Genomic DNA, 13,691 nt, shown 5'->3' on the forward strand with positions numbered 1-13,691 from the left:
ACATGTATTGTTATACACCTATCATATGTTTTCATTTTTTGAAGTTATACTTTATATGGTTTATTACTTACATTGTTTTTTTCTTAAGCATGCTTGTGCTCATGTACAACCAGTGGAGCAACTGGCTAATAACTCCTTCATCTTTGTGCGGACACCTTGGTGTATCCTATACTTTCTTTGAGGCCTTCTAATCCAGGTACTTTTTACACACTGTGACGCTAATAAGTGTAGTTCTTTCTTTTGATTAATGTCTACTGCGTGCAGTGATGCGAAAAAGTGTGTACTTTATTTGTATGTTTATCTTCGGGTTTGATTTGTTTGGTTGCTGATGACAGCGGAAGGTCTCTGCAATTATGAAAACTCATAAGGAGGTCCACTATAATTATACTGTTGTTCCCAGATATACGGGTGTGCGCCTAAAGGGACACGTGACGTTCAAATTGGATATCCCTCCCATTGTTGACCGTATCTCACATTATTGGATATGTTGTAATCACTGACGGCTTGCTGTGAACTGCCACAGCTGTACACATGCACACACATGTGATTCGGTTTTTCTTCTCCTAATATCCTTCCTTTCATATAATATAGGCAACCACACAATATTGGCACAACACCTGCTATCAAACTACCCTAACCCAAGTGTCTGTTTGTTTCTTTACGTCACTGGGAGGGTTTTAACAAGAACTAACATTGAGTCTGACTATGTGTGGGGGAGAAGAGAATGGTGGATTGGATCAGGCACATGTGTCCTACAGTGGCAGTGCGAGTGAGCAAAACATTGCGGAAATGATTGTAGACCCATCAGCTTCCCGTCAGCCCACAGCATTCCAACTCACACTCGATTGCAATAAGGCAGGAATGGGAAATGTGGATAAGGAGCGTGTCGCTGCAGTGATACATGAGATGTCTGCGGGATCAGGGTACCTTTGCAATCAGCAGCGTTTATCAAAAAGTCGAGAGAAGCAACTGCAAGAACTCAAGCGGAAATCATCTCTCTTCACTCAGTTGTTGGGTGGTGAACGAAACGCTGCGCGGCGGACGCAGTGGGAGGTGAAGGTTTCCAAAATAGAACAGGAGCTTGAGGCTACGCGTCGACTGGGAACTTATATCCATTTAGACATGGACATGTTTTATGCTGCTGTTGAAATCAAGAAGCATCCGGAGTACGCCAACGTTCCGCTTGCAGTTGGAACTAAAACAATGCTAACAACCGCAAATTATGTTGCTAGAGGTTGTGGTGTCCGTCCTGGTATGCCAGGTTATATCGGATTGAAGATTTGCCCGAATTTGCTCATTCTGCCTCCTGATTTCGATACTTACAATGAGGAATCCAATACTGTGCGCCGTATTGTTGCTGAATACGACCCTAATTACATCAGCTTTGGTTTGGATGAACTGACCCTTGAGGTAAGTGCCTACATAGAGCGTTTTGAGGGAACCAAAACAGCCGAAGATGTGGCTTCTGAACTGCGTGTGCGTGTATTTGGTGAAACAAAGTTGACAGCAAGTGCTGGTATTGGACCCACTGCAGCACTTGCCAAGATTGCCAGTAATATTAATAAGCCGAATGGACAACATGATCTTAATCTTCACACCCGAGGGGATGTGATGACATACGTCAGGGATTTGGGTCTACGTTCTGTGCCTGGTATTGGGAAGGCTATGGAAGCTCTGTTGAAGGGACTGGGTATCACCACTCTCTCAGATATTTACAATAGGCGTGTTGAACTTTGTTATATCTTTACCGAAAAAACATATCGCTTTTTGCTTGGAGCTTCCATTGGCATTATGCAATGGCCCGATGCGTGTAATATACCGGGTGGCTCTGTCGATGATGGGACAGGTGTGGGAAGGAAGTCAGTTGGTAGTGAACGTACATTCAAAATATTGCAAAGCAAAGAGGAATTACAGGAAATTGTTGATTTTATTTTTAATTCTTCGTATGATGAACTAAAGAAACATGAGCTGATGTGTAGACAGGTTTCGTTAAGAATAAGGTGGGCAACCTATCGATCCCGGCAGTATACTATGAATTTAGCCCAACATTCAGATGACTCTGCAACCCTTCGCCGCGCAGTGGATGGTTTACTGTTACCGCATGCTGCAAAGTACTCAGATATGTCGTTACTGGGGATGCGTCTGTTAGACCTTATCTTTGCAAAAGACTTTCATATGAAAAGAAAGGGTGGTAACCAACTGTCTATTTCACAATTTATTCGCCCCAAGAAGCCGGGTGAGGTAACAGCAACCACCGGTATAAAAAGGGAGAGGACTACTGAACCGAAACAGGTTGTGGAAATAATAATATCATCAGATGACGAGGATGAGAATGATAGTGTTGGCTTGGCATCTAGCTCCACTATACTCGTTTCAACTGGCAAAGGTACTGTTGAGAGGGAAGTTACCATAATTTAGTGAAGTGAGGACATCAGTCAATGGAAACGCTCACATTGCCCAATGGCATTCATATACAAATCACCTATACACAAGTACCCATAAACAAAACACATTATACACATGTATTGTTATACAGCTATCATATGTTTTCATTTTTTGAAGTTATACTTTATATGGTTTATTACTTACATTGTTTTTTTCTTAAGCATGCTTGTGCTCATGTACAACCAGTGGAGCAACTGGCTAATAACTCCTTCATCTTTGTGCGGACACCTTGGTGTATCCTATACTTTCTTTGAGGCCTTCTAATCCAGGTACTTTTTACACACTGTGACGCTAATAAGTGTAGTTCTTTCTTTTGATTAATGTCTACTGCGTGCAGTGATGTGAAAAAGTCTGTACTTTATTTGTATGTTTATCTTCGGGTTTGATTTGTTTGGTTGCTGATGACAGCGGAAGGCCTCTGCAATTATGAAAACTCATAAGGAGGTCCACTATAATTATACTGTTGTTCCCAGATATACGGGTGTGCGCCTAAAGGGACACGTGACGTTCAAATTGGATATCCCTCCCATTGTTGACCGTATCTCACATTATTGGATATGTTGTAATCACTGACGGCTTGCTGTGAACTGCCACAGCTGTACACATGCACACACATGTGATTCGGTTTTTCTTCTCCCAATATCCTTCCTTTCATATAATATAGGCAACCACACAATATTGGCACAACACCTGCTATCAAACTACCCTAACCCAAGTGTCTGTTTGTTTCTTTACGTCATTGGGAGGGTTTTAACAAGAACTAACATTGAGTCTGACTATGTGTGGGGGAGAAGAGAATGGTGGATTGGATCAGGCACATGTGTCCTACAGTGGCAGTGCGAGTGAGCAAAACATTGCGGAAATGATTGTAGACCCATCAGCTTCCCGTCAGCCCACAGCATTCCAACTCACACTCGATTGCAATAAGGCAGGAATGGGAAATGTGGATAAGGAACGTGTGGAAGCTATTATACGTGGTGCCGGGGAAGGCACACCTTTTTTATTAAATGAACAACGTTTGGTTGAGGGTCGAGAGAAGCAACTGCGGGAACTCAAACGGAAATCATCTCTCTTCACTCGGTTGTTGGGTGGTGAACGAAACGCTGCGCAGCGGACGCAATGGGAGGTGAAGGTTTCCAAAATAGAACAGGAGCTTGAGGCTACGCGTCGACTGGGAACTTATATCCATTTAGACATGGACATGTTTTATGCTGCTGTTGAAATCAAGAAGCATCCGGAGTACGCCACCATTCCGCTTGCCATAGGCACCATGACGAGGCTACAAACAGCAAATTACATTGCGCGTGGACGTGGTATTCGTCAAGGTATGCCAGGTTTCCTTGCTCTAAAAATCTGCCCGAATTTGCTCATTCTGCCTCCTGATGATGATTCTTACAATGAGGAATCCAATACTGTGCGCCGTATTGTTGCTGAATACGACCCTAATTACATAGTTGTTGGTTTGGATGAACTAGCCCTTGAGGTAAGTGCCTACATAGAGCGTTTTGAGGGAACCAAAACAGCCGAAGATGTGGCTTCTGAACTGCGTGTGCGTGTATTTGGTGAAACAAAGTTGACAGCAAGTGCTGGTATTGGACCCACTGCAGCACTTGCCAAGATTGCCAGTAATATTAATAAGCCGAATGGACAACATGATCTTAATCTTCATACCCGAGAGGATGTGATGACATACGTCAGGGATTTGGGTCTACGTTCTGTGCCTGGTGTTGGGAAGGTTACGGAAGCTCTGTTGAAGGGACTGGGTATCACCACTCTCTCAGATATTTACAATAGGCGTGTTGAACTTTGTTACATTTTGCACAATAATTTATTTCGCTTTTTGCTTGGAGCTTCCATTGGCATTATGCAATGGCCCGATGCAGCAACGGCAGCCAATACCGAGAATTGTGAGGGGGCTACTGGAGAGCAACGGAAGGCAATCAGTAGCGAGCGATCCATCACTACTCCACGAACCAAAGAAGGTATGCAGGAAATGGTTGATACCGTATTCAATGGTGCCTATGAAGAAATGCGGAAGAGTGAGATAATGTGTAGACGGATATCCCTCACAATTAGATGGGCGTCTTATCGTTATCAACAATACACAAAAAGTTTGATACAACATTCAGATGACTCTGCAACCCTTCGCCGCGCAGTAGACGAGCTCATGTTACCGCACGCTGCAAAGTATTCAGAGATGTGTTTGTTGGGGGTACGTCTCTCGGACCTTATCTCTGCAAAAGACTTTCATATGAAAAGAAAGGGTGGTAACCAACTGTCTATTTCACAATTTATTCGCCCCAAGAAGCCGGGTGAGGTAACAGCAACCACCGGTATAAAAAGGGAGAGGACTACTGAACCGAAACAGGTTGTGGAAATAATAATATCATCAGATGACGAGGATGAGAATGATAGTGTTGGCTTGGCATCTAGCTCCACTATACTCGTTTCAACTGACAAAGGTACTGTTGAGAGGGAAGTTACCATAATTGAGTGAAATGAGGACATCAGTCAATAGAAATTCCCACATTGCCCAATGGTATTCATATACAAATCACCTATACACAAGTACCCATAAACAAAACACATTATACACATGTATTGTTATACACCTATCATATGTTTTCATTTTTTGAAGTTATACTTTATATGGTTTATTACTTACATTGTTTTTTTCTTAAGCATGCTTGTGCTCATGTACAACCAGTGGAGCAACTGGCTAATAACTCCTTCATCTTTGTGCGGACACCTTGGTGTATCCTATACTTTCTTTGAGGCCTTCTAATCCAGGTACTTTTTACACACTGTGACGCTAATAAGTGTAGTTCTTTCTTTTGATTAATGTCTACTGCGTGCAGTGATGCGAAAAAGTCTGTACTTTATTTGTATGTTTATCTTCGGGTTTGATTTGTTTGGTTGCTGATGACAGCGGAAGGCCTCTGCAATTATGAAAACTCATAAGGAGGTCCACTATAATTATACTGTTGTTCCCAGATATACGGGTGTGCGCCTAAAGGGACACGTGACGTTCAAATTGGATATCCCTCCCATTGTTGACCGTATCTCACATTATTGGATATGTTGTAATCACTGACGGCTTGCTGTGAACTGCCACAGCTGTACACATGCACACACATGTGATTCGGTTTTTCTTCTCCCAATATCCTTCCTTTCATATAATATAGGCAACCACACAATATTGGCACAACACCTGCTATCAAACTACCCTAACCCAAGTGTCTGTTTGTTTCTTTACGTCACTGGGAGGGTTTTAACAAGAACTAACATTGAGTCTGACTATGTGTGGGGGAGAAGAGAATGGTGGATTGGATCAGGCACATGTGTCCTACAGTGGCAGTGCGAGTGAGCAAAACATTGCGGAAATGATTGTAGACCCATCAGGTTCCCGTCAGCCCACAGCATTCCAACTCACACTCGATTGCAATAAGGCAGGAATGGGAAATGTGGATAAGGAACGTGTGGAAGCTATTATACGTAATGTATCTGAGGGTTCTTCCTTTTTGATGAATGAGCAGCGGAAGGCTGAGGGTCGAGAGAAGCAACTGCAAGAGCTCAAGCGGAAATCATCTCTCTTCACTCAGTTGTTGGGTGGTGAACGAAACGCTGCGCGGCGGAAACAGTGGGAGCTGAAGGTTTCCAAAATAGAACAGGAGCTTGAGGCTACGCGTCGACTGGGAACTTATATCCATTTAGACATGGACATGTTTTATGCTGCTGTTGAAATCAAGAAGCATCCGGAGTACGCCAACGTTCCGCTTGCAGTTGGGAGTGTGTCAATGTTGTCTACCGCAAATTATGTTGCACGTGAATGTGGTATTCGCTCCGGTATGCCAGGTTATATCGGATTGAAGGTCTGCCCGAATTTGCTCATTCTGCCTCCTGATTTCGATGCTTACAATGAAGAATCCAATACTGTGCGCCGTATTGTTGATGAATACGACCCTAATTTTACCTCTCTCGGTTTGGATGACTTGACCCTCGAGGTAAGTGCCTACATAGAGCGTTTTGAGGGAACCAAAACAGCCGAAGATGTGGCTTCTGAACTGCGTGTGCGTGTATTTGGTGAAACAAAGTTGACAGCAAGTGCTGGTATTGGACCCACTGCAGCACTTGCCAAGATTGCCAGTAATATTAATAAGCCGAATGGACAACATGATCTTAATCTTCATACCCGAGGGGATGTGATGACATACGTCAGGGATTTGGGTCTACGTTCTGTGCCTGGTGTTGGGAAGGTTACGGAAGCTCTGTTGAAGGGACTGGGTATCACCACTCTCTCAGATATTTACAATAGGCGTGTTGAACTTTGTTACATTTTGCACAATAATTTATTTCGCTTTTTGCTTGGAGCTTCCATTGGCATTATGCAATGGCCCGATGCAGCAACGGCAGCCAATACCGAGAATTGTGAGGGGGCTACTGGAGGGCAACGGAAGGCAATCAGTAGCGAGCGATCTTTTTATGTGTTACATAGCAAAGAGCAGTTGCATGAAATGATTTACAGTATTTTTGAAGAGGCCTATGAAGAAATGCGACAGAATGAGATGTTGTGTCGTCAGATCTCCTTGCTTGTGCGTTGGTCGTCTTATCGTTATCAACAATACACAAAAAGTTTGATACAATATTCAGATGACTCTGCAACCCTTCGCCGCGCAGTGGATGGTTTACTGTTACCGCACGCTGCAAAGTATTCAGAGATGTGTTTGTTGGGGGTACGTTTTCTTGACCTTATCTCTGCAAAAGACTTTCATATGAAAAGAAAGGGTGGTAACCAACTGTCTATTTCACAATTTATTCGCCCCAAGAAGCCGGGTGAGGTAACAGCAACCACCGGTATAAAAAGGGAGAGGACTACTGAACCGAAACAGGTTGTGGAAATAATAATATCATCAGACGACGAGGATGAGAATGATAGTGTTGGCTTGGCATCTAGCTCCACTATACTCGTTTCAACTGACAAAGGTACTGTTGAGAGGGAAGTTACCATAATTTAGTGAAATGAGGACATCAGTCAATAGAAATTCCCACATTGCCCAATGGCATTCATATACAAATCACCTATACACAAGTACCCATAAACAAAACACATTATACACATGTATTGTTATACAGCTATCATATGTTTTCATTTTTTGAAGTTATACTTTATATGGTTTATTACTTACATTGTTTTTTTCTTAAGCATGCTTGTGCTCATGTACAACCAGTGGAGCAACTGGCTAATAACTCCTTCATCTTTGTGCGGACACCTTGGTGTATCCTATACTTTCTTTGAGGCCTTCTAATCCAGGTACTTTTTACACACTGTGACGCTAATAAGTGTAGTTCTTTCTTTTGATTAATGTCTACTGCGTGCGGTGATGCGAAAAAGTCTGTACTTTATTTGTATGTTTATCTTCGGGTTTGATTTGTTTGGTTGCTGATGACAGTGGAAGGTCTCTGCAATTATGAAAACTCATAAGGAGGTCCACTATAATTATACTGTTGTTCCCAGATATACGGGTGTGCGCCTAAAGGGACAGGTGACGTTCAAATTGGATATCCCTCCCATTGTTGACCGTATCTCACATTATTGGATATGTTGTAATCACTGACGGCTTGCTGTGAACTGCCACAGCTGTACACATGCACACACATGTGATTCGGTTTTTCTTCTCCCAATATCCTTCCTTTCATATAATATAGGCAACCACACAATATTGGCACAACACCTGCTATCAAACTACCCTAACCCAAGTGTCTGTTTGTTTCTTTACGTCACTGGGAGGGTTTTAACAAGAACTAACATTGAGTCTGACTATGTGTGGGGGAGAAGAGAATGGTGGATTGGATCAGGCACATGTGTCCTACAGTGGCAGTGCGAGTGAGCAAAACATTGCGGAAATGATTGTAGGCCCATCAGGTTCCCGTCAGCCCACAGCATTCCAACTCACACTCGATTGCAATAAGGCAGGAATGGGAAATGTGGATAAGGAACGTGTGGAAGCTATTATACGTAATGTATCTGAGGGTTCTTCCTTTTTGATGAATGAGCAGCGGAAGGCTGAGGGTCGAGAGAAGCAACTGCAAGAACTCAAGCGGAAATCATCTCTCTTCACTCAGTTGTTGGGTGGTGAACGAAACGCTGCGCAGCGGAAACAGTGGGAGCTGAAGGTTTCCAAAATAGAACAGGAGCTTGAGGCTACGCGTCGACTGGGAACTTATATCCATTTAGACATGGACATGTTTTATGCTGCTGTTGAAATCAAGAAGCATCCGGAGTACGCCGCCATTCCACTTGCAGTTGGGAGTGTGTCAATGTTGTCTACCGCAAATTATGTTGCACGTGAATGTGGTATTCGCTCCGGTATGCCAGGTTATATCGGATTGAAGGTCTGCCCGAATTTGCTCATTCTGCCTCCTGATTTCGATGCTTACAATGAGGAATCCAATACTGTGCGCCGTATTGTTGCTGAATACGACCCTAATTTTACCTCTCTCGGTTTGGATGAACTGACCCTTGAGGTAAGTGCCTACATAGAGCGCTTTGAGGGAACCAAAACAGCCGAAGATGTGGCTTCTGAACTGCGTGTGCGTGTATTTGGTGAAACAAAGTTGACAGCAAGTGCTGGTATTGGACCCACTGCAGCACTTGCCAAGATTGCCAGTAATATTAATAAGCCGAATGGACAACATGATCTTAATCTTCATACCCGAGAGGATGTGATGACATACGTCAGGGATTTGGGTCTACGTTCTGTGCCTGGTATTGGGAAGGTTACGGAAGCTCTGTTGAAGGGACTGGGTATCACCACTCTCTCAGATATTTACAATAGGCGTGTTGAACTTTGTTATATTTTTACCGAAAAAACATATTGTTTTTTGCTTGGAGCTTCCATTGGCATTATGCAATGGCCCGATATGTGCAGCATACTTGGTGCCTCCATCGATGATGGGACAGGTGTGGGAAGGAAGTCAGTTGGGTGTGAACGTACATTCAAAACATTTCAAAACAAAGAAGAATTGCAGGAAATGGTTGATTTCTTAGTCGACTACTCATATGATGAACTAAAGAAACATGAGCTGATGTGTAGACAGGTTTCGTTAAAAATTCGATGGAATTCCTACCGTCATCAACAATACACAAAGAATTTGACTCAATATTCAGATGACTCTGCAACCCTTCGCCGCGCAGTAGACGAGCTCATGTTACCGCACGCTGCAAAGTATTCAGAGATGCGGCTGCTGGGGGTACGTTTTCTTGACCTTATCTTTGCAAAAGACTTTCATATGAAAAAAAAGGGTGGTAACCAACTGTCTATTTCACAATTTATTCGCCCCAAGAAGCCGGGTGAGGTAACAGCAACCACCGGTATAAAAAGGGAGAGGACTACTGAACCGAAACAGGTTGTGGAAATAATAATATCATCAGATGACGAGGATGAGAATGATAGTGTTGGCTTGGCATCTAGCTCCACTGTACTCGTTTCAACTGACAAAGGTACTGTTGAGAGGGAAGTTACCATAATTGAGTGAAATGAGGACATCAGTCAATAGAAATTCCCTTTATTCTAGCGGCATATTTATAGATATTTATTTCGGTTTTCCCATTCGGCAGAGAGAAATACAACATGTATTAAGTATTGGGGAGCAACTGGCTAATAACTCCTTCATCTTTGTGCGGACACCTTGGTGTATCCTATACTTTCTTTGAGGCCTTCTAATCCAGGTACTTTTTACACACTGTGACGCTAATAAGTGTAGTTCTTTCTTTTGATTAATGTCTACTGCGTGCAGTGATGCGAAAAAGTGTGTACTTTATTTGTATGTTTATCTTCGGGTTTGATTTGTTTGGTTGCTGATGACAGCGGAAGGCCTCTGCAATTATGAAAACTCATAAGGAGGTCCACTATAATTATACTGTTGTTCCCAGATATACGGGTGTGCGCCTAAAGGGACAGGTGACGTTCAAATTGGATATCCCTCCCATTGTTGACCGTATCTCACATTATTGGATATGTTGTAATCACTGACGGCTTGCTGTGAACTGCCACAGCTGTACACATGCACACACATGTGATTCGGTTTTTCTTCTCCCAATATCCTTCCTTTCATATAATATAGGCAACCACACAATATTGGCACAACACCTGCTATCAAACTACCCTAACCCAAGTGTCTGTTTGTTTCTTTACGTCATTGGGAGGGTTTTAACAAGAACTAACATTGAGTCTGACTATGTGTGGGGGAGAAGAGAATGGTGGATTGGATCAGGCACATGTGTCCTACAGTGGCAGTGCGAGTGAGCAAAACATTGCGGAAATGATTGTAGACCCATCAGGTTCCCGTCAGCCCACAGCATTCCAACTCACACTCGATTGCAATAAGGCAGGAATGGGAAATGTGGATAAGGAACGTGTGGAAGCTATTATACGTAATGTATCTGAGGGTTCTTCCTTTTTGATGAATGAGCAGCGGAAAGCTGAGGGTCGAGAGAAGCAACTGCAAGAGCTGAAGCGGAAATCATCTCTCTTCACTCGGTTGTTGGGTGGTGAACGAAACGCTGCGCAGCGGAAACAGTGGGAGCTGAAGGTTTCCAAAATAGAACAGGAGCTTGAGGCTACGCGTCGACTGGGAACTTATATCCATTTAGACATGGACATGTTTTATGCTGCTGTTGAAATCAAGAAGCATCCGGAGTACGCCGCCATTCCGCTTGCCATAGGCACAATAACGAGGTTGATAACAACAAATTATGTTGCGCGTGGACGTGGTATTCGTCAAGGTATGCCAGGTTTCCTTGCTCTAAAAATCTGCCCGAATTTGCTCATTCTGCCTCCTGATTTCGATGCTTACAACGAAGAATCCAATACTGTGCGCCGTATTGTTGCTGAATACGACCCTAATTATATCAGCTTTGGTTTGGATGACTTTACTCTCGAAGTAAGTGCCTACATAGAGCGTTTTGAGGGAACCAAAACAGCCGAAGATGTGGCTTCTGAACTGCGTGTGCGTGTATTTGGTGAAACAAAGCTGACAGCAAGTGCTGGTATTGGACCCACTGCAGCACTTGCCAAGATTGCCAGTAATATTAATAAGCCGAATGGACAACATGATCTTAATCTTCATACCCGAGAGGATGTGATGACATACGTCAGGGATTTGGGTCTACGTTCTGTGCCTGGTGTTGGGAAGGTTACGGAAGCTCTGTTGAAGGGACTGGGTATCACCACTCTCTCAGATATTTACAATAGGCGTGTTGAACTTTGTTACATTTTGCACAATAATTTATTTCGCTTTTTGCTTGGAGCTTCCATTGGCATTATGCAATGGCCCGATGCAGCAACGGCAGCCAATACCGAGAATTGTGAGGGGGCTACTGGAGAGCAACGGAAGGCAATCAGTAGCGAGCGATCCATCACTACTCCACGAACCAAAGAAGGTATGCAGGAAATGCTTGATACCGTATTCAATGGTGCCTATGAAGAAATGCGGAAGAGTGAGATAATGTGTAGACGGATATCCCTCACAATTAGATGGGCCTCTTATCGTTATCAACAATACACAAAAAGTTTGATACAACATTCAGATGACTCTGCAACCCTTCGCCGCGCAGTGGATGGTTTACTGTTACCGCACGCTGCAAAGTATTCAGAGATGTGTTTGTTGGGGGTACGTCTCTCGGACCTTATCTCTGCAAAAGACTTTCATATGAAAAGAAAGGGTGGTAACCAACTGTCTATTTCACAATTTATTCGCCCCAAGAAGCCGGGTGAGGTAACAGCAACCACCGGTATAAAAAGGGAGAGGACTACTGAACCGAAACAGGTTGTGGAAATAATAATATCATCAGACGACGAGGATGAGAATGATAGTGTTGGCTTGGCATCTAGCTCCACTATACTCGTTTCAACTGGCAAAGGTACTGTTGAGAGGGAAGTTACCATAATTTAGTGAAATGAGGGCATCAGTCAATAGAAATTCCCACATTGCCCAATGGCATTCATATACAAATCACCTATACACAAGTACCCATAAACAAAACACATTATACACATGTATTGTTATACACCTATCATATGTTTTCATTTTTTGAAGTTATACTTTATATGGTTTATTACTTACATTGTTTTTTTCTTAAGCATGCTTGTGCTCATGTACAACCAGTGGAGCAACTGGCTAATAACTCCTTCATCTTTGTGCGGACACCTTGGTGTATCCTATACTTTCTTTGAGGCCTTCTAATCCAGGTACTTTTTACACACTGTGACGCTAATAAGTGTAGTTCTTTCTTTTGATTAATGTCTACTGCGTGCAGTGATGCGAAAAAGTGTGTACTTTATTTGTATGTTTATCTTCGGGTTTGATTTGTTTGGTTGCTGATGACAGTGGAAGGTCTCTGCAATTATGAAAACTCATAAGGAGGTCCACTATAATTATACTGTTGTTCCCAGATATACGGGTGTGCGCCTAAAGGGACACGTGACGTTCAAATTGGATATCCCTCCCATTGTTGACCGTATCTCACATTATTGGATATGTTGTAATCACTGACGGCTTGCTGTGAACTGCCACAGCTGTACACATGCACACACATGTGATTCGGTTTTTCTTCTCCTAATATCCTTCCTTTCATATAATATAGGCAACCACACAATATTGGCACAACACCTGCTATCAAACTACCCTAACCCAAGTGTCTGTTTGTTTCTTTACGTCACTGGGAGGGTTTTAACAAGAACTAACATTGAGTCTGACTATGTGTGGGGGAGAAGAGAATGGTGGATTGGATCAGGCACATGTGTCCTACAGTGGCAGTGCGAGTGAGCAAAACATTGCGGAAATGATTGTAGACCCATCAGCTTCCCGTCAGCCCACAGCATTCCAACTCACACTCGATTGCAATAAGGCAGGAATGGGAAATGTGGATAAGGAACGTGTGGAAGCTATTATACGTAATGTATCTGAGGGTTCTTCCTTTTTGATGAATGAGCAGCGGAAAGCTGAGGGTCGAGAGAAGCAACTGCAAGAGCTGAAGCGGAAATCATCTCTCTTCACTCAGTTGTTGGATGGTGAACGAAACGCTGCGCAGCGGAAACAGTGGGAGCTGAAGGTTTCCAAAATAGAACAGGAGCTTGAGGCTACGCGTCGACTGNGAACTTATATCCATTTAGACATGGACATGTTTTATGCTGCTGTTGANATCAAGAAGCATCCGGAGTACGCCGCCATTCCGCTTGCCATAG

At 43.2% G+C, this 13,691-nt stretch overlaps 6 protein-coding genes across 6 annotated transcripts; all 6 read left to right on the forward strand.

Moving 5' to 3' along the window:
- Nucleotides 1–705: 705 nt before the first annotated feature.
- Tb11.01.0010 (DNA polymerase kappa, putative) lies at nucleotides 706–2,418 on the forward strand (the record flags this gene model as incomplete). The annotated part of the gene is made up of 1 exon (XM_823831.1): nucleotides 706–2,418. The coding sequence occupies one exon, from the start codon at nucleotides 706–708 to the stop codon at nucleotides 2,416–2,418; it is 1,713 nt and encodes a 570-aa protein (XP_828924.1).
- An 805-nt stretch (nucleotides 2,419–3,223) lies between these two features.
- Nucleotides 3,224–4,942, forward strand: Tb11.01.0020 (DNA polymerase kappa, putative; the record flags this gene model as incomplete). Its single annotated transcript, XM_823832.1, has 1 exon — nucleotides 3,224–4,942. The coding sequence occupies one exon, from the start codon at nucleotides 3,224–3,226 to the stop codon at nucleotides 4,940–4,942; it is 1,719 nt and encodes a 572-aa protein (XP_828925.1).
- An 802-nt stretch (nucleotides 4,943–5,744) lies between these two features.
- On the forward strand, nucleotides 5,745–7,460 carry Tb11.01.0030 (DNA polymerase kappa, putative; the record flags this gene model as incomplete). Its single annotated transcript, XM_823833.1, has 1 exon — nucleotides 5,745–7,460. One exon carries the CDS (start codon nucleotides 5,745–5,747, stop codon nucleotides 7,458–7,460), a length of 1,716 nt encoding a protein of 571 aa, XP_828926.1.
- An 805-nt stretch (nucleotides 7,461–8,265) lies between these two features.
- Tb11.01.0040 (DNA polymerase kappa, putative) lies at nucleotides 8,266–9,981 on the forward strand (the record flags this gene model as incomplete). Its single annotated transcript, XM_823834.1, has 1 exon — nucleotides 8,266–9,981. The coding sequence occupies one exon, from the start codon at nucleotides 8,266–8,268 to the stop codon at nucleotides 9,979–9,981; it is 1,716 nt and encodes a 571-aa protein (XP_828927.1).
- A 702-nt stretch (nucleotides 9,982–10,683) lies between these two features.
- Nucleotides 10,684–12,399, forward strand: Tb11.01.0050 (DNA polymerase kappa, putative; the record flags this gene model as incomplete). The annotated part of the gene is made up of 1 exon (XM_823835.1): nucleotides 10,684–12,399. The coding sequence occupies one exon, from the start codon at nucleotides 10,684–10,686 to the stop codon at nucleotides 12,397–12,399; it is 1,716 nt and encodes a 571-aa protein (XP_828928.1).
- An 805-nt stretch (nucleotides 12,400–13,204) lies between these two features.
- Tb11.01.0060 (DNA polymerase kappa, putative) lies at nucleotides 13,205–13,691 on the forward strand (the record flags this gene model as incomplete). Its single annotated transcript, XM_823836.1, has 1 exon — nucleotides 13,205–13,691. A coding segment is annotated over one exon (487 nt), but the record flags the coding sequence as incomplete, so codon positions are not given.

The sequence above is a fragment of the Trypanosoma brucei genome (genome assembly GCF_000002445.2).
Source record: "Trypanosoma brucei brucei TREU927 chromosome 11 chr11_scaffold01 genomic scaffold, whole genome shotgun sequence".
Lineage (NCBI taxonomy): Eukaryota > Euglenozoa > Kinetoplastea > Trypanosomatida > Trypanosomatidae > Trypanosoma > Trypanosoma brucei.